Source organism: Gracilinanus agilis, chromosome 4 (assembly GCF_016433145.1).
Source record: "Gracilinanus agilis isolate LMUSP501 chromosome 4, AgileGrace, whole genome shotgun sequence".
Classification (NCBI taxonomy): Eukaryota; Metazoa; Chordata; class Mammalia; order Didelphimorphia; family Didelphidae; genus Gracilinanus; species Gracilinanus agilis.
Genome location: NC_058133.1, coordinates 512,016,164 through 512,039,354, shown reverse-complemented (window position 1 = coordinate 512,039,354; position 23,191 = coordinate 512,016,164). Strand labels below are relative to the sequence as shown.

At 54.7% G+C, this 23,191-nt stretch overlaps 1 protein-coding gene across 1 annotated transcript in view; it reads left to right on the top strand.

Moving 5' to 3' along the window:
• Nucleotides 1–23,191, top strand: part of NGEF (neuronal guanine nucleotide exchange factor) — a 45,176-nt gene that overhangs the window by 17,527 nt on the left and 4,458 nt on the right. Inside the window, exons 3-10 of the mRNA XM_044675668.1 lie at nt 4,617–4,777; nt 10,204–10,356; nt 13,147–13,276; nt 14,151–14,225; nt 17,836–17,925; nt 19,081–19,244; nt 19,912–20,067; nt 21,597–21,676. Of these exons, the coding sequence (XP_044531603.1) occupies nt 4,617–4,777; nt 10,204–10,356; nt 13,147–13,276; nt 14,151–14,225; nt 17,836–17,925; nt 19,081–19,244; nt 19,912–20,067; nt 21,597–21,676 (1,009 nt within the window). The remainder of the gene's footprint in view (nt 1–4,616; nt 4,778–10,203; nt 10,357–13,146; nt 13,277–14,150; nt 14,226–17,835; nt 17,926–19,080; nt 19,245–19,911; nt 20,068–21,596; nt 21,677–23,191) is intronic.

Genomic DNA, 23,191 nt, shown 5'->3' with positions numbered 1-23,191 from the left:
CTGTCTGTCTCATTCTGTCTCCTCCCCGCATTCTCTCCCCCTCCTCTTTCTCTTTTTGTCTCTGTCTTCCTCTCTCTTTCTCTCTCTTTTTTCTCTCTCCTCTTTCTGTTTCCTTCTCTTTCTGTCTGTCTTCCTCTCTCTCTCTTTCCTTCTTTTTCTGTCTGTCTTCCTTTTTCTCCCTCGCTCTCTCCTCCTCCCTCTCCTTCCTCCCCTCTCTACTCTCCCTCTTCTCCCTTCTCCCTCCATCTCTCTCTTTCCATCTCTGCCCCTCCCATTAGTTGTCAATGCCCTATTCATACTGAAGAAAAACTTTTCTTGGACCCTTCCCCCTTTCCCCAAGGTAGCTAAAAATAACCTTTTTTTCCTTATTCTTAGATCCCTGTCAGCCTTCTCCCCACTCCCACCTCACATGGGATTCTCAGAGGAACACGTGTCTTGCTTAGTTTTCATTCTCTGTCACCTTTTCTCTATCTTCTGGCCATGTCTTTGAAGAATCTAAAATGGTGAGAGCTCCCTGTGCATCCACATGGGTCTCTTTGCCCCCTCTCCTTCCTCATCAGTATTGTTTCTCCTTGTGCCTTCAGAGATTTCTCTTGCCATAGGATCACAGACCTGGATTTGGAAAGGACCTTAAAGGCACTGAGTCCAAGCCCTTCATTTTACAGAGGAGGAAACTGAATCCCTAAGGACTTGCCCAAGGTCATGTAGGCAGTCAGGGGCATGGCTGGGGTCCTCCGAAATTCATTCCTGCCCCTCCTGAGCTGATTTCCCCTGTAGAATGTCAGTCGATGGTTTTGCACCTCTCCTTTCTCCTTCTCCCTTTGAGATCTCCTCTTCCACAATCTGGAGGGCATCTCGACTTCTCCTTCTCTGCTACCCATGGAGATGCAGAGGGAGCTTATGGACACCCTTTGCCAGGCAGGCATCGAAAAGTGTAAACTGGTGCCCTAAGGACAGTTTTGGAGAGGCTGTGGGGGAAAGTGGAGGACAACACCCAGGATCGTGTAAGAGCTATTGGGGGAAAGAGGAGGACCCAGGAAGGAAGAGAACGATGGCAGCCGCGTTCATCCGCACGATGATGGTAGACAATGGGGAGAAGATGGAGCGGCTCAGCTGTTAGTGCTGCTTTGGTTTTTCTCTGTCAAGGAGGTCGATCTTCTTGACTTCCAAAGGACAGAAGCAGCTTGGCTGACTGAAGCCCAAACTAAAGAGGACATGATAAGGGAGCGCTCCGCTGCCCTCGATGAGGTTTAGCTGTGAGCCCAGGACAAACCCCACCCCCGGGCCTGGAAAAACAACCAGACGGGTAGATTGGGATGGGCTCAGACGCCGTCATGGCCCAGGACCGGAGAAGGGCAAACTCTGGCTCAGTTTTCAGGAAAGGGAAGAGGGGCATCCGTAAAGCCCAGGCTCGTGTTCCTGCCAACATTTTATGACTCTGGAATATCTAGAAAAGGAACCAGTAATCCCCAGGAGCCAGCGTGGCTTCAACCAGATCAGACTGTCTGTCCGACTCATCTTCTTCCCTTTTTGGTTGAGATTATTCAACTGAAAAAGTCAGAGAATACCGGAGAGGCGATTCACCTCAATTCTGGTAAAGATTCAAAAAAAATCCTTGTCTTCTCTCTTAGAATCAACACTAAATATTGGTTCTAAAGCAGAAGAGCAGTAAGAGCTGGGCAGTGGGGTTAAGTGACTTGACCAGGGTCACACAGCCAAGAAGTGTCAGAGGCCCCATTTGAACCCAGGATCTGGTTCTCTCACCACTGAGCCACCCAGCTGCCCCTCAGTAAAGACTGGGACCATCTCCTGGCATGATTCTATGGAGAGATGCAGGATGGAGAAAAGCACAATGAAGTGAATTTCAAACTGACTGAATGGCTAGCCCTAAGCAAATGATTAGGGACCTACTGAATGCCTGACAGTGTGCTGGGGCTGTCCTTGGGAGGGGAGCACCAGCTGAGGGTCCTGGGCATCAAGCTTGACCATTCTGACTGGGAACTCGGCTCAGAGGCTCCTCCCATCTGCAGAGGAAACCCAGGGGCTCGTTTGCAGGTTGGGCGACCGAGAGTCAGCCTTGGAGAAGATAGCAGTAGGGGCGGGCATGGGGCTGAGTCTGATAAGAGGAATTCTAGTAAGAATAAATGTAAAGTGTTGCACGGGCTCAAACAATCAATCTCACAAGTCAAAGGTGGGAGAAGGGAGGCTAGACAGGAAGGAGTCGGAGCCGCCAGGTTTCTCAGATGGCCGACTCCATGTGAGCCAAGAAAGCTAATGGCACTTTGGGAGGCATTAAGAGATGCCCAAGCAGGCTCTGCCCCCCTCTGGGATTCCCTTCTGGGCCCCACATTTTAGGAAGGATGATGATGAAGTGGAGAGAATTCTGAGGCTGGTGACCAGGATAGTGAAGGGCTTCTTCATTTAGGGAAGGGACCTGACAGCTGGCTGAGAATTTGAAGGACTACTACGGAGAAAAGACGGGCAGCCGGATGGGGCAGTGGATAGAGCAGGACTCCTCTTCATGGGTTCAAATCTGGCCTCGGACACTCTCTGTGTGATCCTGGACAAGTCACTTTACCCCATGCCTCAGTTTCTCCATCTGTCGATGGGAGCTAGAGAAGGAAATGGCAAACCAGCCCAGTATCTTTGCTAAGAAAACCCCAAATGGGGTCACAGAGACCCAGCTGTGACTGAAATAACAAATGAGGAAGGCTGAGCTCCGTGGTCCTTGCCTCCAGGGGGTGCAACCAGGAATAGTGGAATCCTGGGCGAGTAGGGAAGTGCTGCTGAGAAGCTTCTGGGGAAAAGCTGCCCAGAAATTAGAACTGCCAGATGCAGACAGGGCTGGCTCAAGAGGCGATAAATAGGGTCCCCCTGGCCAGAGGCCTCCAAGCAAAGGCTGGAGGGCCACTTGTCCATTTTGTTAGAGGGATCGCGGACTTCTGGAACACAGACTCAATGCTGGAAGAGATCTCAGAGGCCATCTTCATTCCAACTCCCTATTTTCCAGATGACAAAACTGAGGCAATGGGCATTGTGGTTTATCCAAAATCATACAGGTAGGAAATATCATAGGCAAGAATTGAACCCAGGACCCATGAGTTCAGAAACAGTGTTCTTCCCACTGGATGAATAAGGATAGGGGCCTGGACCTCTGATTTCAAAGAGATAGGGAACTCCTAAGGGAAGAACCCCCTCTACCAAAGCAGATTGCCACCTTCTCTGAAAATTATTGCCCTGAAGTTGCCTAGAATATTGAGACAGTGAATCACTTACCTAGAATCTATGTGGAGGCGGGAGGTCTTGAATTCAAGTCTTCCTGACTTTGAGGCTGACTTATTCTGCTCTTGAATTTCTATTCCGATACAAATTGGCCTGGATTGAATCAGAGATTCCTTCTGACTCTGGGGTCTGAGACTGAATTCTGGACTTCCTCAGGTTTCCATCATTTCTGCCCCAGCCTTTGGTTCCTGCCTCAGCTGTAGGATTTGAACTCAGGCCTTCTTCCATTCAAATGTTTCCTCATGGTAGTCTGTGGCTGGCGGTTCCTCCTTGCTCGCCGGGTGACCTCGGCCAAGCCCATCTGTAAAGTGAAGGGTTTGGCGAAGTCCCCACAGGGTCAAGGCTCCCAGCCCGCCCCCTGGTCCCCCCTCTTTGCCCAGTCTGAGGCTGGGCCCTTCTGCTTCTGTTTCCCCTGACCCTGCCCATTGTGCACCCCGTCCCCAGTTTCTTGGCCCTCCTCCTGCCCCCTAAGCCTGTGCTGGTCACTTTGGACACAGCCGGAGCCTTCCGACAGCTGAGAGTCCCCACAGATAGGAGGGAGGGCTGGCGGCCAGCCCAGGGCTCGAGGCCAGAGTTTCTAGGCGCCTCTGAGGTCCAAACAGTCCTCTCTGCAGTGGGCTCTGAAATGTCGAGGGGGCTGGGCTTTGGCCTTCTATTCTACAGTCCCTCTGGCGGCCCCCCTCTTTCCCTTTGGGGGGATTCTTTCCCCAGCCCTTCTCTCAGGCTCTTTCACCCAAGGGGAAAAGACAAAGGCACACAGAGGTGTAGGGGTTCCCTGTGAGGAATACCTGAATGCTTTCTCATATGAAGAGGCAGAGTGGAGAGAGTGTTGACTCAGTAGTCAGAGGGCCTGGGTTCAAATCCTGCTTCTGATGACCCATCCCATCCTTGGGACTCGGACTCCTCTGCTGCAAAACAAAAGGTTTGGATTAAATGCCCTCTGAAGTCCTTTCAGACAGGCTTGGTCTGTACTCCAGGGAGCAGGGTACCCCAGGGGTGGTCCTATGCCCCCACTTTCCACATCCCTTTTGTGGGTTTCTTCCTCTCTCAGATGGTACAGAGCAGCGAGGTGGTGCTTTGATGGAGCTCTGGCCTGGGCACCTTGTTCGAAGATGCTCAGTGATAGAGCCCTCGGCCTGTGGCCTGCTTGGATGCCAGGGCGCATCTCTGATACGAGGTGCCCCGTGACTCCCTCCACCTTGTCCTGGCCTCTGAAGGCCGAGCCGAAGGGCTGAGATGATGGGTCAGGTGGGCCCTGGGATGCGTCGGCCTGAGGACATCCCTCTCTGAGCCTCTGGCCTCATCTCTGTCCTTCTCTGTCTCCCCCAAACCAGGCCATGTTCGAACTAGTCACCTCCGAAGCCTCCTACTACAAAAGCTTGAGCCTGCTGGTGTCTCACTTTATGGACAACGAGCGCCTGAAGAAGATTCTGCATCCTTCCGAGTCCCACATCCTCTTCTCCAATGTCTTGGATGTCATGGCCGTGAGTGAACGGTAAGAGACGGGCATCCTTGGTGCAAGAAATAAAATGGGTATAAAAGGATAGATTTTAAAATATCATGGTTTTAAGGGATTTATTGAAAGCCATTTAGAAAAATGAAGCCTCGTGCCTGTTGAGTTATTTTAAAGGGACCCACCATTTACCTGCTTCTCCCATCCTGGCTCCTGCTCCACAGCCCAGAAAAGAGGAAGTACCAATCTCGTCCTCAGGCTTTATACTTTACGTTATTACTCTTCCTGCCCATGTGATTACAAGCAAGGAATTGTGGGAAATGTAGTTTGAAGTCCCCTAAACCTCCACAGGAAGTTTAGATCAGGGACCTCAAAATTAGTTCAAGGACTCCCAAATTTCCAATATCACATTCCCCCTGATGATCCTTGGGGGCCTGGTCTCCCCAGGTGATCATCTTGTACCCACAAAGGTCTTCTAACTAAAATAGTTAAGAGTTTAGAGGGAAATGGAAGAAAGAGAAAGCAAAGCCAATGTTTTGCTAGGCACATTGACAAAAAGCCAATTAGGGGGCTCATCCCTTTGGCATAAGTGTGTACATTCAAAACAAATGCATGCAACTCCCCCTAGTTCAATCCACTGCGCCCCAGAGTTCATTCTGGATCTTCCTGATGCAGTATTAATTGTAAAATCTACACTGGTCAGTCATTCAGTCATTCACCAAACGTTAACTAAACTTAGTTAACTAAAGCACCTACTGTGTACCAGCTAGAGGTGTGGTGGAGGCAGTCGGGAAGTCTGGGGTTCACATCCTGCCTCTGTTCCACACTGGCTCGGGTGGTCCTGAACAAGTCACAGCATCTCTATGCCAAGGGCTCCTCGGCCAAAGGTTCCAGAGCACGTGAGTGGGACTTGGATGCCTTCATTCTCACCAGCTTCTAAGGGAAATGTAGCATTTCCTTCCCTTATGGATAAACGCCCCTCGCCTGCCTCACCTCTTAGAGTCAGCACTCCTGGGGTCTCCAGTGCCCCAAGTTTTCTCCTTCCGTCCAAAAGGAAGAACGGAAGAAGCCATCTCGGGTGCTGCTAGCCCTTGGGGGCTCCTAGGATCGTAGATCCGGAACAGGGAGGGACCTTAGAGTCGTGGCGTCCAACCCCTTCCTTTTACAGATGAGGAAACTGAGGCCCGGTGCGCTTTCTACCACTCCACAGCTGTCCCCCCAAGGTTTGAGAAGCCTTTTCCTCCCAGTGATCCTCTGGGCTAGGTGACATGGATATTATTGTTCCCATTTCAAAGATAAAGAAACCAAAGTTTGGAGAGGGCTGAGACCCGTTGGTGGATGTCAGAGCTAGAATTTCGGCAGACCAAACAGTGTTGCCTCCAATCTGATAGATCTACACACAACCCCCTGAAAAGCATTGTGAAGGCACATCATGGAGGGGAGAGCAAGTCAAATCACTCAATCAATATGGCGGCCCCAAGTTCCTTCAGGTCAAAGGGTCACATTTTATCCTGGTGTCCTTACCTCATAGAAGGGCCGAGCTCAAAGCTGCGTGACCCGAGGCAGCTGGCTAGCGCAGTGGATAGAAGGCCAGGCTAGAGGCAGGAGGTCCTGGGTTCAAATCTGGCCTTCCTAGCTGTGTGACCCTGGGCAAGTCACTTAACCCCCGGTGTCTAGCCCTTACTGCTCTTCTGCCTTAGAACTGAGGTAAGGAGTTTTTGGAAGGGGGGAGGGGCCACAGGTCTTGGGTCTCTGGGACAGTCCTGGAGCCCAGGGAGAGCGTCCCTCCCGAAGGCGGTGACCACGCCCAGCCCAGCATGGACAGAAGGCTGCCATGTTTGTGGGCCAGAGAACAGGGAGGGCCCCCTGGAGGCTGAGCCCGCCCAAGGCAGGAGGGGGTAGAGTGGGTGCGAATTCAGGGGGTGTTTGTTGGGAATTTTAGCCCGATTTGCTCAGCATCCCAGAGTTTCTCAGAAGCGGAAGGAACGACGGACCTTTTGGACGTCCTCCTTTCCGCCATTTTGTTAAGTGGTTCATCCTGGCTCATTCCTTGCCGCGGGTGCTGACTCAGAATTCCTTGATATTATTCGGGGTCCGGGGGGGCTCCAGTTTGGGGAGGAGGGACGGCCGTGTGACTCCGAGGGCAGAAGGGGCTCACGACGTCGCCTTGTTGTTGGTCGTTCTCAGTCACGTCCAGCTCTTCACGACCCCGCGGGGGGTTTTCTTGGCAAATATACTGCAATGGTTGGCCATTTCCCTCCTTCTCCAGCTCATTTGAAGGGAGGAAACTGAGGCCAAGAGGGTGAAGTGACTTGCTCAGGGTCTCACCACTGGGGATTTTTCTTGGCAAAGTGCCTGGAGTGGCTGGCCCTGTTCTTCTCCAGCTCATTTAACAGATGAGAAAACGGAGGCAAACCGGGTTCAGTGACTCGCCCAGGATCACACGGGGACAAATTGGCTGGATTTGAACTCTGGTCCTTGGGACTCCAGCCCCAGCTCTCTATCCTCTGCCCCGCCCGGCTGCCCTGCACGTCAAGGGGTCAGAGCAAGGCAGAAGCCAGTTCCCTGTAAGAAGGCTCTCAGGAGCAACTCTGAGACGGAAGGGCAAGGTGTGGGCAAAAGTGAAGTGACTCGCCCAGGGTCACCCAGGCGGGAAGTGTCTGCGGCTCGATTTGAACCCCGATCCTGCCGGCTCCAGACCCGGGGCTCCCTCCACTGTGCTACCCAGCCGCTCCCCCAGAAGTCTTGAAAGCGCTTTTTTCCCAGCCGGGCCGGGCCGGGCCTCGGAGGGAGACGCTATTATCGCCCCCATTTTATAGACGAGCAAACAGAGGCGTAAGTCACGCAGGGCTCGGGTGGGCTCCGGCCCACATTCTTATTAATTAGTATGGACCAAGGTTCGGCGTGACTTGGCCCTGCGCTGGGGAGCCCATCGAGCGCCTCTGCGGGGAGCGGGAGGGAACGCGGAGCCCCAGACGTCACTGAGAGGGCCGGCCCGTGCGGGGAAGGGCGGCTCTACAGCCCAGCTCGGGAGCGGACGCTCACCCGGGCCAGCTGGCTGTCCCAGCGCGTTGGGAACCAGGCCTGGGTTCGAGTCTGGCCTCTGTCCCTTCCTAGCTGGGTGACCCTGGGCCAGTCATTTCAGCCTCCCCCCAGCCCTTGGGGCTTTTCTACGGTACTCGGTGTGGATTCTAAGATGAAGCCAGGGTTGGGAAAGGAGGGAAGATGGTGGCTTAGGAGAGGGAGCTTCCACACTGGGAGGTCCCGGACAAGGAGACCCTCGAGGAGACTTTCTCGTCCCTTTGATCCTCCCGAGGGGTAAAGGAGCTCCTGCTCGGAATGACCGTGGAGGAAACCGAGGCCGGCGAGCTTAGGGGGCTCGACAATGGCAGGGGAGGCCCCAGAGCGTGGAACGGCAGGGCTGGGCGCCACCCCAGAGGCCGCGGGCCTCGGCCACGCCACCCACCTGGCTGGGAGGTCCCCAGGAAGCGGGCGCCGGCCCGGCTCTCAGCCTCCAGGGAGGCTCCTCGGCGGCCCTCGGAGAGCCGGCCAGGCTCACGCAGGCCGTGCGTGTTTGATATGTGCCGCCCAAAGACCGCTTCAACACGCGTGACTCTTACTGTGTTCGTATGTGCGTGCCCCACCCCATACATCCGTGTGCGCGTGCACACACACATCCCAGGAGGCCCACTCGGCGGTCATGTGCCTATAGCTTTGGACTCCAACATCCTCATTCTTACAGATGGGGAAACCGAGGCCAGAGACGTGGCAGCGCCCCTGGGATCGTGGGATCAGAGTCGGAAGGGAGAGGATTGCTCTCTCTAGCTAGTCCAATCCCTATTTTACAGGTGGGGAAACCGAGGCCTAAGAAGTCCTAGAATAGATTCAGGACGGAGAGGAAGCTTTAAATAGCATCCAGTCCAAGCCCTCATTTCTGCACATAGAGAAACTGAGGCCCATCTCTGGGATCTTGGGGTCACTCCTCCCGAGCCTTCATTGGCACAGATGACAAAACAGGGGCCCAGACTTACCCAAGGTCACACGGATCACAAATACCGAGCCGGGATTCGAAATCGGTTCTTCCCGCATGGCTCTGCCTGTCCAGCTTGGGTCCACTGGAATCCCCACCCAGGCTCATTAAGGGTGCGTGTGGTTCCATCCATGAGCCTCCCTGCGAAATCGTGTTTTTCCTTCAGCCCAAAACCCTCACGTGGGGCTGCTGGCTTAGTGCTTTAACTGGCATTTTCCACTTTCCTGCATCTCCAGGGCTCGGGGGAGGGAGAGCGAAACAACCCGATGAGCAGCTTCATTCCAGATGAGTCAAATAAGAGCCAGAGAGAGGAGACTTGTCCAGGGACACACGTCCAGGAAATTAAATCCAAGTTGAGATTTAAAGCCAGGCTGCTCCTGACTCCCTTAGCCTTTAAGTTGCCTAGAATTCCCAGCCCTCTCTGAGCTGGCTCTCAAGTCTCGGAACATGGGTTCGATTCCTGTCTCTAATCCTTATTATCCATGGGACCCTGGACAAGTCACTTTCCCTCTATGGGCCTCAGTTTCTCAGTCTAAAAAATAAAGGCATTGGACCAGAGGAGATTTTAACATGAGATCTGCTATTGTGAATAGCCTCTGTTTATTTGGCTGCTTCTTATGGAGCAAAGGAGGGAGGAGGGAGAAGCCAGTGGAAAAACGGGAGCACCAGATTCCTCAGTGCATCGAGGGTTGAGAGCCAGGTCACATGGGGGAACTACGGAGAGAACACTGACGGTGTTTTGAGACCCCAGACCCTCCTATTTAGTACCATCTTGGGCCTTGGTTTCCTCATCTGTTAAAGGTGGGGGACAGCTAGATGGCTCAGTGGATTGAAAGGCAGCCAGAGATTTGGGAGGTCCTGAGTTCAAATCTGGCCTCAGACGTTTCCTCACTGTGTGACCCTGGGCAAGTCACTTAACCCCTGTTGTCTAGTCCTTATTGCTCTTCTGCCTCTGAACCAATACACAGGGTGGATTCTAGGGCAGAAGGTATGAGTTTAAAATAAAAAAAGAGAGAGAGAGGAGGAGGATTCCAGATCTGTAATGTGATGACCCAATGAGATAACTTAGCATAGTCCCTGGCACACAGGTGGAGTTCAATAAATGCTTGTTCTCTCCCCCCCACACACCCATGACCTGCCTGTGTGATCCTGGGTGAGTCACCTATCTTCCCTTTATTAGTTTTCTCATCTATAAAATGAAACTGTTAGGCTAGCTGGCTCTGCCGTCTCTTCCAGTTTGAGACATGGGATCCTGGGACCCCACCGTGTTGCCCTGGGCCTCCCCGGGCCTTGGGGCCCTCCTCGGTGAGACTCAGGAGGGGGCTGGATTGGAGGAACTCTGAGGCTCCCCTCAGCTCCAGGGCTGCAATGGATCATCCTAACAAGGAAGGGGGAGCCCACCCGGGCCTAACTGGGGCTTCGTGGTTGGTGATTTCAGGTTCCTCTTGGAGCTGGAGCACCGCATGGAAGAGAACATTGTGATCTCGGACGTGTGCGACATCGTCTACCAGCACGCCGCCAATCACTTTTCTGTCTACATCACCTACGTCTCCAACCAGACCTATCAGGAGAGAGCGTACAAGCAGCTTCTGTGAGTTCTGGGGCTTGACTTGAGACACCCATAAAAGAAGCTCTGTGTGTGTGCGTGTGTGTGTGTGCGTGTGTGTGCATGTGTGCGAGTGTGTGTGTATGTGTGCATGTGTGTGCGTGTGTGCATGTGTGAGTGTGCATGTGTGTACATGTGTGTGCATGTGAGTGTGTGTGAGTGTGTGTATGTGTGCGTGCATGTGTGAGTGTGTGTGCATGTGTGCGTGCATGTGTGAGTGTGAGAGTGTGCGTGTGTGCAGGTGTGTGTGTGCATGTGTGTGCGTGTGTGTGTGAGTGTGTGTGTGCATGCGTGCGTGCGTGTGTGTGTGTGTGTGTGTGAGTGAGAGAGAGAGAGAGGGAGACAGAGGGGGGAAGGGAAAGAGGGAAGGAGGGAGAGAGAGACAGAGAGAGAGAAGCTCTAGAAAGAAGAGTTAAGATCTAAGCCTCAGAGAGGCCGGAGAGGATGAGGCTGGAGGATGGGAGGGACGGGGGTGTCGCCCCTTCCTCCACCTGCCCCCGGGATCCCCGGCTTCCCTGGGGCTGGGAGCCTCATTGGACTGCTGGCCGGTGGACCCAGATGGGCAGCCGGCCGGAGCTGGGCCGTTCCTTGGGGCAGAGCTCAGCCTCTCCGTCGATGGGGTCCCCCGAAGCTCGGGGCTGCTGGGATTCTTGGCTGGAATGTGACTCGGAGGCCTTTGGAGTTTCAGAAAGAGCGTTTGAGGTCAGGAGAGCCGGGCCGGCCGCTCGGTCAGGCCTGGAGAGCAGGCCGGGGCCTCGGCGAGAAGCAGGGCCAGAAAGCAGGAGGTTTGGGGATGGAGGAAGGGGCAAAGAGAGCCCGAATGGGCGCCTGCTCATTCCTCGGCCACGCAGCCTCCGGGAGGGCGTCCCCTGGCCGGCCGGGGTCTGGGCTCCAGCTGCTTGGGGTCCCCTTTGGCAAAATGGTCCCCCGGATTCTGGGCTCCCCTGATGGGGCTCTCCCTGGCACTGTCCTGGGTCAGGCCACGAAGCTTCTGGGGCGAGTTTTTGACTGACACGTGGAGGAAATCTGTTTGCGGCTCCTTCTGGCCTCTGGACGTTGGCTTATGGGAGTCCCTCTGGTGGGACCAGGCAGCCAGCCTGGTTCGGATGCCAGCCCGAGCCCGTGCATATATGATGGAGTTCTATTAGCAGGATTAGTAACGACCACACATAAAGAATACGGGGCCGCCAACATGGAATCAGAGCATTCGAGCCCCGCCGGGGCAGGCTGCCCCTCCTCTGGTAGTCCTAGCTGCTTAGAGCACCAAGAGGAAAGGGACTTGTCCAAGGTCACACAGCCAAGATGTGGCAGAGGTGAGACCTGCACTCGGCTCTTCCTGGCTCCACGGTCCACTCAAGCCATCGCGCCGTCCCGAAATAAGAACAATTTGGGGAAAAGGCAACAGAGAGGCCCTCCGAGGCCGTCCCTGGCCATGACAGGATGGAGGAGCTTTGAGTTATGGCTGGAGCTGGAAGGAGCCAGAGAGGTCCCGAGGCAGTCTGACCCCCTTGTCTAAAGTGGAAGAAGCTCAGCGTCAGGGAGAAGAGACTGGCCCAGGGTCACCCAGCCAGGAGCCAGGCCATGAGCTTTTATTAAGTACCTGCTGCATGCCAGGCACTGAGGACCGTCCGGGCCGGGGCGATGGGGGGAGAACAAAGGAAGGTACAAACGAGCTGTAGCCGGGATAGACGGGAAAGAACCAGAGCAGGGAGGCCCTAGACTGGACAGGAGTTTTTGTTTTGTATTAAACCCTCCCCTTCCGTCTTAGAATCAATAGATGGATCAGCTCCAAGGTGGAAGAGTGGTAAGGGCTAGGCAAGGGGGGTCAAGTGACTTGCCCAGGGTCACACAACTGGGAAGTGTCTGAGGCCAGATTGGAACCCAGGACCTCCCGTCTCTAGGCCTGGCTGCCCTCCCTGGCGTGGTCTTGAGGCCTTTCACCATGCTGGAGGCCCTCCTCTGGGCCCTCTCTGGCTGCCTCCTGCACGTGGTGCCCCGCACGAGATCCTCCGGGGTCTGGGCCAGCAGGACGGCCGCCTCCTCCGTCCTGGCTGCCAGCTGGGCTCCGCTCAGGGCTGCCCGCAGTGCCCTGCGCCCCCCGGGCCGGCGGCCCCCTCGGCTCTTTTTCACTGGCAGAAGTAAATCCCCTGCAGCTCCCGACACCTCTGTAAGAAGTGGGGAACGGAGCAGTTTTGAAAAATACAGACCGGGGCAGCGGGGGGGCTCGGGACGGAGGACCTGGGTTCAAGTCTGCCCTCAGATACTTCCTGGCTGGGTGACCCTGGACAGGTCACTTGAGCCGAGCCCTGACCACTCTCCTGTCTCGGACTCGACACTCGGTCCTGGTCCTGAGGTTTGGGGGGGTCCGAAAAGAAAGTGAGAAAAGTTGGTCTAAATCTGCTCCGGCAGTCCTGGGCGCCTTCCCGTCCCTCGATGGTCACCCCAGGAAGAGCCCTGAGCGGCCCCCTCCGAGGGCCAGATGTGCGGCCCCTCCCCGCAGCGGGGGCCGCCTTAGTCACTGGCCTCTTCCCAGGACTCCGGCTGGGCAATCAAGCCCGACTCGTGCCTCGGACCCGCAGCTCCGTGCGCACATGCGGGCTCCCTTGGAAAGCTGGTGTCGGTTCGGCTCTCCTGAAGGCGGCTCCGCTTTAGGGGCGCACCGGGGGGTCCTCTGGGAGATCGGGGGCTCCCTCGAGGGCCCGCCGGAGGCTCTGGGGGGCCCAGCAGACGTCTCCGAGGGCCGGACCAACCCCTTCCCCCTCTGTCCGTCCCCAGGCAGGAGAAGGCGGCTTTCCGGGAAGTGATCTCCCAGCTGGAGCTGGACCCCAAGTGCAAAGGCCTCCCCTTCTCCTCCTTCCTGATTCTGCCCTTTCAGAGGATCACGCGATTGAAGTTGCTGGTGCAGGTAACGGCCGCCTGCTCCCCCCTCGGGCCCGCCTCCCCCTCCCTGGCAGCCCCCAGGCTCGGCCCAGGAGACCCAGAGGGAGCCCAGCAAAGTCAAGAGGCTCCCCCGGGTCACACAGGGCCAAGCCTCCCAGGCGGGATTCGAACCCAGGCCCTCTGGCTGCCAGGCTCCCTCCCCGGCTCGCTTTCTTCACTTCACTCAGAACTGGGGGAGGCCCACAGAGAGCATCGGCCCAGCCCCTCCCCGATAAGTTGGAGGAGAGGCTGAGAGCGAAGGAACGCAGCGTTTAGTAAGTGCGCAGCAGTGCCAGCCGGGCCCCCCGACCTCACAGCTCCCCTCCTCATTCTCGTGTCCTCTCAGACCTGGGTTCGAATCCCAGAGCGGCTCCTCACCAAGCCCCTTTCTGCCTCTGGGCCTCGGCGTCCTTCTCTGCCAAAGGAGAGGCCTGGGCCGAAGGGCCTCCGCCACATACAGGTCCCTCCTGGGCCGCCGCCGCCATCCATCCATCTTTATCTTTCTTTCTTACTTTCTCTTTCTTTCTCTTCCATCCATCCATCCATCCATCCACTCTTTCCTTCTCTCTGTCTGTCTGTCTGTCTGTCTGGCTCCCTATGTTGTGCCGGGTCCTCTTTTGCTCTTGGCCCCCCTGTTATTCCACATACTGGCTCCTCCTCCGGTTCAAGTGGCCTCGCCTTGGCCCAGCAGGTCCTCCTCCGTTTGGGTCTGGGTGCCGCTCTGTTAGCGCTCAGAGCCTTCCTCTCAGGACGAGCCCGAGGGGGCCCTGGGAGGCTCGGCTGTTGTGGGAGGGGGGCCGGGGCTCCTTCCCGACTGTCTCCCCATTCCTAACACCGATTCCATCTTTTCTTCTATTCAGAACATTCTAAAGCGGGTGGAAGAGAGCTCTGAACGGGAGTGCACAGCGCTGGACGCCCACAAGGAGCTGGAAATGGTAACTGCTCGTTAGCCGCTCTGAGGCTCCCTGTGTCCCTCCTCCATCCTCTGGAGAAACCTGGCCTCCAAGCCAAGCCCCTCCTGCAGCACTCGTCTTCTTGCCCCTCACCCTTATTGTCACCCTCGCCCCAGGCTCCTGTCCTGAGAAGTCCCCTGGAGCCCGAGGGGGCATCCTCGCAGAAACAAGTCTACAGATGGCACCGAGGGGTCCCAGAGCTATTCCTGCCAGACTCTGGGCGCAGCAGCAGGGCAGGCAGAAGGGGCGGCACCCAGGAGGGCGCAGCAGCAGGGCAGGCAGAAGGGGCGGCACCCAGGAGGGCGCAGCAGCAGGGCAGGCAGAAGGAGCAGCACCCAGGAGGGCGCAGCAGCAGGGCAGGCAGAAGGAGCAGCATCCAGGAGGGCGCAGCAGCAGGGCAGGCAGAAGGGGCGGCACCACGAGGGCGCAGCAGCAGAACAGGCAGAAGGGGCAGCACCACGAGGGCGCAGCAGCAGGGCAGGCAGAAGGAGCGGCACCCAGGAGGGCGCAGCAGCAGGGCAGGCAGAAGGAGCAGCACCCAGGAGGGCGCAGCAGCAGGGCGATTAGCAAGGCTCTGTCACAAAGGCAGATGTTGGGCCTGGGAGGCAAAGCAGATGTCAAGGCTTAATGGTCCTCCATCCATTTCATCATAGGGAATAGAATTGCCAGTTTCCAACTCATCTAAGCAGTGTGAGTAGTCAGCTAGCTGGAAGCAGGATCTCTCCCAGGGCTAGTGACTCCCTACTTCTTCCCAACCTGGGATGACTTGGGGACAGGGACAGGGGAAGTGGTAAGGAGGGAAGACAAGCAGCGTATAAGTGAATGGTGTATGGATGTGTTCATGTGTGTATATGTGTTCATAGACTATGTGTGTGTGTGTTACAACAACCCTGGTAGGAAATTAAGGCAGAGAGAGGTTAAGTGATTTGCCTATGGTCACACAGCTAGTCTGAGGTGAGATATGAACCCAAGTTGTCCTGACTTCAAGGCCTGTGTGCTCTGATTATCTACCCATCCTGCCAAGCTGTGTATATATTTTTATAGACGTATGTATTACATGTATTCTTGGCATCTAGAAATAACTCAAGGAGACTTGTTTATGTTAACTACTTGGTCTGGAAATACCCATTTGGCAAAGGCTTTTGGGAGTGCCCTGATCTGTTGGAAGGGTTTGTCACCTTAGCCCTGGGAATTCTGGGAAAACCTTTTTTTAATTTATTTTTATTTTTTTTAAAACCCTTAACTTCTGGGTATTGGCTCCAAGGCAGAAGAGCGGTAAGGGTGGGCCATGGGGGTCAAGTGACTTGCCCAGGGTCACCCAGCTGGGAAGTGTCTGAGGCTGGATTTGAACCTAGGACCTCCCGTCTCTATGCCTGACTTTCAATCCACTGAGCTACCCAGCTGCCCCCTCTGGGAAAACCTTTAAGGAAACATCCCCCCAATTTGCACTCATCTGTTGAGGTGACGGTGACTGTCTAATGTGTCTGGGTCCTGTTGAACCCATGGCCCTGGGAGCAGCCCACCCAACTCATATGGGAGTCCTCCTTTGTCCCAATGAGGCTAGTTCACAGGTTTTAATGCTTAGCTTTTGTCTTCCCAGGAAAAATGAAGAGCATTCTGTCTTCTTTAAGATCCTGGGGGAGACGAGAATGGGAGCGAAGTTACATGGAGAATATTTGACTTCTTGGCGTAGCCCCCTCTCATTCATCCATTCACCCACTCACTCATTCCCCCACTGAGTGATCCCCTCATCCATCCATTTATCCACCATTCACCCACTCACCAGCCCAATCACCCAACAATTATTGAGGAGTTACTAGCATAGCACCTGCTGTATATGCATGGTAGGAGGTCACATGGTGTATTCGATAGATAGCTGATATTGAGGTCAGGAAGACCTGAGTTCAAGTCTTGCTTCTGACTGAAGAAATCAGTCAACCTCTCAGGGAGTGTATGAATGCCCTTTCTGGCTTGAAATCAGAGAGGTAGAAAGAGAACAGCAGGGGAGGAAAGTGTCCCCCAAACTACTCTGGGCCTCATTCATCCCATCTGTGAATTAGGACCATAGCCTCTCTAAGGCCATCCACATCACAGGCCCGACATTTTAGAGTTCTAGGATTCAGGCCATAGTTTGGCAAGGCTTGGGTTGCCTTCTATGGGGCAAACGTATATTAAACACCTGCTGTATACAAAATACCATGCTAGGCTCCAAGAATGCAAAGATGAAAACAAGGCATTGCCTTCCCCCAAGAAACTTCTGTTCTGTTGGGGAGATAGAGAGGAAGATTGTGACCTCTGAGAAATAAGAACAAAACAAGATGGGGAATGCCGAGAACCTCAGCTCCCAGGGAAAGAGTTGGGGGATGTTCCAAGAAGAAATGGGACTCATTTGGCTCTCTTGCCGGCCCCAAGTCTCCCACATCCCTGAAAAGTTCTTCCCAAAATGTCTTGCTCTCCCAGGAAAGCCAAATACTGATATTTCCTAGCAGTAACTCAGAGGATTTCATTTAATTTTATTTTTTATTATTAACTTGATCATCAAACATTTCAACATACAAAGGACAAAAAAAAAAGAGGATTGTTCAGGAACACGTGGAGTTCTGGGGTTTAATGTCAATTCATTTTTTTAACCTCTCACCTTCCGTCTTAGAATCAATACTGTTTATTGGTTCCAAGGAAGAAGAACATTAAGGACTAGGCAATGGGGGTTAAGTGACTTGCCCAGGGTCACACAGCTAGGAAGTGTCTGAGGTCAGATTTGAACTCTAGTCTGTAGGTCTGGCTCTTAAACCACTTAGTTGCCCTTCAATGCCTATTTAGTTTTCAAAGGTAGTAATAAAATTGCTATTGAACTCAGAGGTTTTCAGCTCATATCCTAGAGCAGTGATGATGAACCTTTTAGAAGGGTGGGTCATGTCCTCAGGTGTGTGTGGAGAAAGGGAGGGGAGCAGCCTAGCCCTACATCCCTCTGGCTTTCTAGTAACAAATTCTGGCAAACTGTGCTGGGGTGACCACAAGTGTACCCACAGAGAGGGCTCTGAGTGCCCCCACTGGCACATGTGCTGTAGGTTCGCCACCATGGCCCTAGAGCAATCATAGAATCGTTTCCCATTTGATCTCAGAGTCAAAGCCATCTTCTGATTGGTCACACGTTCCTGCTGTAAGAAATAAAATTAATATAGAGTAAGAAAATTAAACATATCATGGTTTCAGAGGGTTTATTGAAAGCCATTTAGAAAAATGAAGCCACGGGCCTGTTGAGTTAGTTCAAAATATGCGAGCCCTGTTACCTCTTCCTCCCATCCTGGCTCTGCTCCAAATCACCAAAAAGAGAGGAAGTACCAATCCCGTCCTCAGTCTTTATACACTTCCTGCCCACCTGACTACACAAGAGGAATCATGGGAAATGTAGTTTGAAAGAGATCTAAATGTCCACAGGAAGTTTAGATCAGGGACCTCCAAAGTAGTTCAAGGACTCCCAAATTTCCGATATCACACTGCCCATCGAGAAGTGGATCAATCAAGTTGTTTGAACTGAGCCGGCGGCCGGCTGCCATGATGCCTAACCCGCTCTGGGTGTTCTTTCTTCCAGGTGGTAAAAGCCTGCAATGAAGGTGTCAGGAAGATGAGCCGGACAGAACAAATGATTAGTATTCAGAAGAAAATGGAATTTAAGATCAAGGTACATTAGAGGCTGCTTCACCCCAATACCACATAGAAAATCGAAGCTGCTTTGTGTACGTTTGACTCTACATCGGCTCCCCTGTTAGACTGTAAGCTTAGCCCAGTGCCTGGCACACTGTAGGCGCTTAATGAATGTTTGTTGATTGGCTCATTAATCATACCTTCTAAACTAGTCAGCCATCCTGGTGCAGGGACCGGCCAGGCCGTCCTAAGTGACTTCCATTCAGCATCTCCTTTCATGTCAAAGCCAAAGGAACACTCGGCTTTGGTCTGGTGCCTTTACGGGCTCCTGCCTTCCCCCCTCCCGATTCGCTGCTTCTCTTTTCGCTCTGGCTGCCATGATTTTTTTTTTTTTAAGGATTTTTTTTTTTTATTTTAAACCCTTAACTTCTGAGTATTGACTTATAGGTGGAAGAGTGGTAAGGGTAGGCAATGGGGGTCAAGTGACTTGCCCAGGGTCACACAGCTGGGAAGTGTCTGAGGCCAGATTTGAACCTAGGACCTCCCGTCTCTAGGCCTGGCTCTCAATCCACTGAGCTACCCAGCTGCCCCTGGCTGCCATGATTTTGCTTGTGCAGACGCCTTTCCATTTTGTGAAAGCTGCTCGTGGGCATGATTTCATTTTGTCCTCGCGGTCACCCTGCCCGTTCCCCATCGTTCAGAGGAGGAGTCGGAAGCCCAGGGAGGTTCGGCGCTTTTGTCTGCGCTCACAAAGCGAGGGGCATCCCGGGCAGAATCCAAAGCCAGGGCTCTCCTGATGTTCTCCGCGGCATTAGACCGGCTCTCGGCCGGGCTTCCTCCCTCTAGGGAGGGACTTCTTGACTCTTCATCAGGGCTTCCCCGTCCGTGGCCATAAATGGAGGCATCTCATGTAGGGACCCAGATGTGATGAAATGAAGGGAGCGGTGGGTGAACGTGGACCTGAGTTTGAATCCTGTCACAGACCACCTTGTAACCTTGAACAATTGCCTTCCTCTCTCTAAGCCTCAGTTTCCTTATGTGTAAAATAATGAAGTTGGAAGGCTGACCATAGCACGATGACGTCACCGAATCACCCATCGCGTCCATCCTGTGATGGGGGAGGGAGGTATGACACTGCGCCACCCCTCCCCCCGAAACTGTTCTAAGCCCACCCTTTGTCTCTTTCGCCCAGTCGGTGCCCATCATCTCGCACTCCCGCTGGCTGCTGAAGCAGGGGGAGCTCCAGCAGATGTCCGGCCCCAAGACGTCCCGGACCCTCCGCACCAAAAAGCTCTTCAGAGAGATCTATCTCTTCCTTTTCAATGACCTGCTTGTGATCTGCAGGCAGATTCCTGGGTGAGTCGCACAGGGGAGACAAGGAGGAAGCCTGGCGGCCCCTGGCAAGGAGCGGGGGGGGGGGGGGGCACCTGGGGCCACAATCGCGCCGGGCTCAAATGCACTTCCTGTTATTAGCCACCTACTATGTGCCAGGCACATAGTAGGCCCACCTTCCCTCCTAGCTGGTGCAAGGGCGGGTGGGAGCGCCTGATACGGCCTCTGCTTTAATTCACTCGTGGACTCCGCTAGCTCTGACAACGTTGTTATCTACAGTTACATGTTTTATATACAAGCAGGACATCGACGACGCAAATACAAGCCAGATATCTGATGGGACGATCAAATCGGCTAACATTCGATAGCAACTCCACAGTATTAATCTATCGACTTCACAGTGCATAATGCTATTTAATAAACATTAAAACGAGTCTTAATATTAAAATCTTTCTGCCACCAGAGCCTGGCGCATAGTAGGTGCTTAAAACATTTTTACGGGTTGATTTGTACACACAGTAAAGATATAAATGCCAGGAAATGGGAGGCGCCCCTCTAAGCCCAGGGCATTAGGAAGGGACTCCAAGAGGCAGAGAGGAGGAGGAAGGGCACGCCGGGCAGGGGGCCCAGCTTCAGCAAAGGCATGGCCGCAGTGAGTAACTGCTGTTGTCTCCTGACCCCTCATCCTCAGGGACAAGTACCAGGTGTTTGACTCGGCTCCCCGCGGCCTCCTCCGGGTGGAGGAACTGGAGGACCAAGGGCAGACTTTGGCCAACGTCTTCATCCTGAGACTGCTCGAGAACGCGGATGACCGGGAGGCCACCTACATGCTGAAGGCCTCATCCCAGTGAGTACCAGAGACTCTGGCCCCTGTGCAGGCTGGAGGTCTTTCCCTTCAGAGGCTTCCCCTACAGGCAGGTCTGGGGAGACCCAGAAAATGGCTCATCTCCCCTCTCCTCGCCTTTGCATTGGCTGTGCCCCGTGCCACAATGCCTTTTTCCTGTTAGCTCTGTGACTATCCTCTGGCTTACTTCAGACCCTTGCTTCTGTGTAGCCTCCACCAGGCAGCCTTCCCTGATCCCCCCAGGAGCCAGTGCCCTGTCTGTCCATCCTCTTGGAAATTATTTTGTAAAATCTGTGCACGGTTTCCTTCTTAGAGAACAAACGCTTCTGGAGTGCATTCACTCCTGTAAGCGATGAGGTAACGTAGGGAAGAGAGAGCTAGTCTGGCCTGAGGAAGAGCTGAATTTGAATCCTGCCCCAGGGTGGAATCTAGTGAGTCTACCAACACCTTATTTAACCTTCTTTCACTTAGTGGCTTAAGTCATTTGGCCTCAGTTTCCTCATCTGTAAAATGGGGATAATAATGGCACCTCCCTCCTGGGGTTTAGAGAAGATCAAATGAGAAGTTTGCAAAGCGCTTCCTAACCCTCCCAAATGCCCGTTACGGTTGCTCTGCCCCCCAGGGCCTGGGATGATGCCTGGCAAATAGTGGGTGTTTAATAAGTGCTCACCAGACTGAGCCGAGGTCAGGGCATGACTCGCCGGCCCCCGTGAACCGAGCTTCCCCGCTTCTGATGGAAGCGGGCTGTCGGGGAAGGAGCCTCAGATTGGGGCTCAAATCCCAGCTTTGCCACATCCCACCTGGGCGACTTTGGGCCAACCTGAGCCTCAGTTTCCCCTTCTGTAAAGTAGATGGGCTGGGCTCGCCGCCTCTAAGGCCCCTCTTAGCTCCCACCACCATCTTTATGCTTCTCTCATCCCCTCCCCACCCACAGGGGCATTGGCTGAACTCCCTCCTCCAAGCCTTTGCCAAGAGGCTGCCATCGGGAGAAAGCTGGGTGCCAGGCCTTGAAGACGCAATCTCATAGTAGACTCGGGGCCATAGAGGAGCTTAGAAGTCAGGAAGTCCAGTTCCCTCATTTTACAGAAAAGGAAACTGAGGCTTAAGGACAAAATCTCATTGTAGACTCGGGGCCGTAAAGGAATTAGAAGTTAGGAAGTCCAGTTCCCTCATTTTACAGAAAAGGAAACTGAGGCCCACCGAGGTGAAGTGACTTCCCCAAAGACATCCAGAGAGCACACGGCAGAATCAAAATTGGAACCCAGACCCCCCCAAATCCCCGATTCCCCTTTCTCCACTCCTCTGGAGGCTGTTACTGGGGTCAAGCCATTTGCTTCAGTCCCCACGGAGGATCTGGGGACAGAAGCCGAAGGCAGCATCGTGTGGGGCAGAATTGTGGCAGGAGCCCCCACGGACGTCCCGCTAAATGCTGGGAGGGGGGAGGGTCCCCGGAGAGCGGCTGCAGGGAGCAGGGCCCGCAGGAGGCGTCCCCTGGGAGCCGGCGTGACGGCGGCCGGTCCCTGTCCTTGCAGGAGCGAGATGAAGCGCTGGATGACCTCTCTGGCCCCGAATCGGAGAACCAAGTTTGTGTCCTTCACGTCCAGGCTGCTGGGTGAGTCCTCCCACAAGTCGCCCCGCTGTCGCGCCTCCCCTCTGGGGTGCCCGGCCCACCCCGATCCTCGGAACGGAGCATCTGCTCTGGCCCCGCAGCCCACCTTCGCCCCGCAGGAGCCGCCCCGCGCTTGTGCCGAGCGCCGGAGACGGAGGGAGGCTGAGGGCGATGCTGGCCCCACTAGGGAGCCTTTCCGTGGAAAGGTTGGGGGCACCGTGGACCCCTTTGGTGGCCTGGAGTAGACGGCAGGAGTCTTCCCAGGGAGCTGGGTGCGAGGGCGAGCGGCCCCGCCTGGAGGAAGCCATTCTTCTAAGGCTTCTCCCGAGTGTCAGAAAACGTCAGGGGATAAAGGACTCTGGAGAGCCTCCTTCTAGGAGTCCCAAGGCAGAACTGGCTTTGGAGTCAGAAGGCTCGAGTTCAAATTCTGCCGCTACTCCCTGAGCAAATTGCTTTCCCTCGGAGCCCCCGGCTGCTCTCTGAGGCCATCGGTCTCCAAGCAGGGTTGGCTGGCATTGGGGGGGTCTCTTCGCCAGGAAAGTCTCCCCCACTGGAATGAAATGGCATAAAAAAACAGGGCCTTGAACCAGAGAGTGCCGGGGCAAAAGGAGGGACACACAGGAAACGAGGCAGGCTCATGAGAAAAGGCTGAGTTCCTGGAACTTGGTGGGAAAGGCTGAGCTAGGAGGCCGAGGGCGGGCAGCCTCCTGCTCCGGGCATTCGAGGCCATTCCCAAAGGGCACAAAATGTGTAAGAACCCAGAGGTCAAATCAAGGCAGATAGAAATGAGGCGTTCAGTCCCTCCGTCCTCCCCCTTCTGGAGAGGGGCTCAAGGGGCAGCCGAGTGGCTCAGGGGATAGAGAGCCAGGCTTAGAGACGGGAGGTCCTGGGTTCAAATCTAGCCTCAGACACTTCCCAGCTGTGTGACCCTGGGCAAGTCACTTAACTGCATTGCCTGGCCCTGACCGCTCTTCTGTCTTGGAGCCAATACACAGGATTGATTCTAGGACGGAAAGTGAGGGGTTAAATACATTAAGAGCGAGTGGGGTCTTCCAAGAGCTTCCCAGGCCCCCCGGGGGACTGACCAGTCCAGGCCTCAAGAGCCATCAGAGACTTTCCAGGCATGTGGGACAATCCAAGTAGTGGGTTTGCTTCCCGGCTCCCTTCCTTCCCACTGAAGCTTTCCAGGCCTCCATTTTCTCGTCTCGAAAACGAGCAGATTGAATTTGCTGACCTTCGCGGTCAGACTCGGGGAGCCCAGATCCCCTCAGCCATAAAAGTGGGGCTGGACAAGGCCACCCCCTTCCAGCTCCACCAGCGTCCCCTCAGTCACTGGCCCTTCTCAGCGAGGACCACAGAAAGGCCTAGAGGCTGCCCGAGCCCACTCCCACCCCCACGGCTCACCCAAGAGGCCGCAGTGGCTTTGAGCCACACCTCGGGGTCCTCTGCTCCAACCTCTTCATTTGAGGTCTAGAGACTCGAGGGGCAGAGTAACAGAGACAGGACTCGCACCCAGAG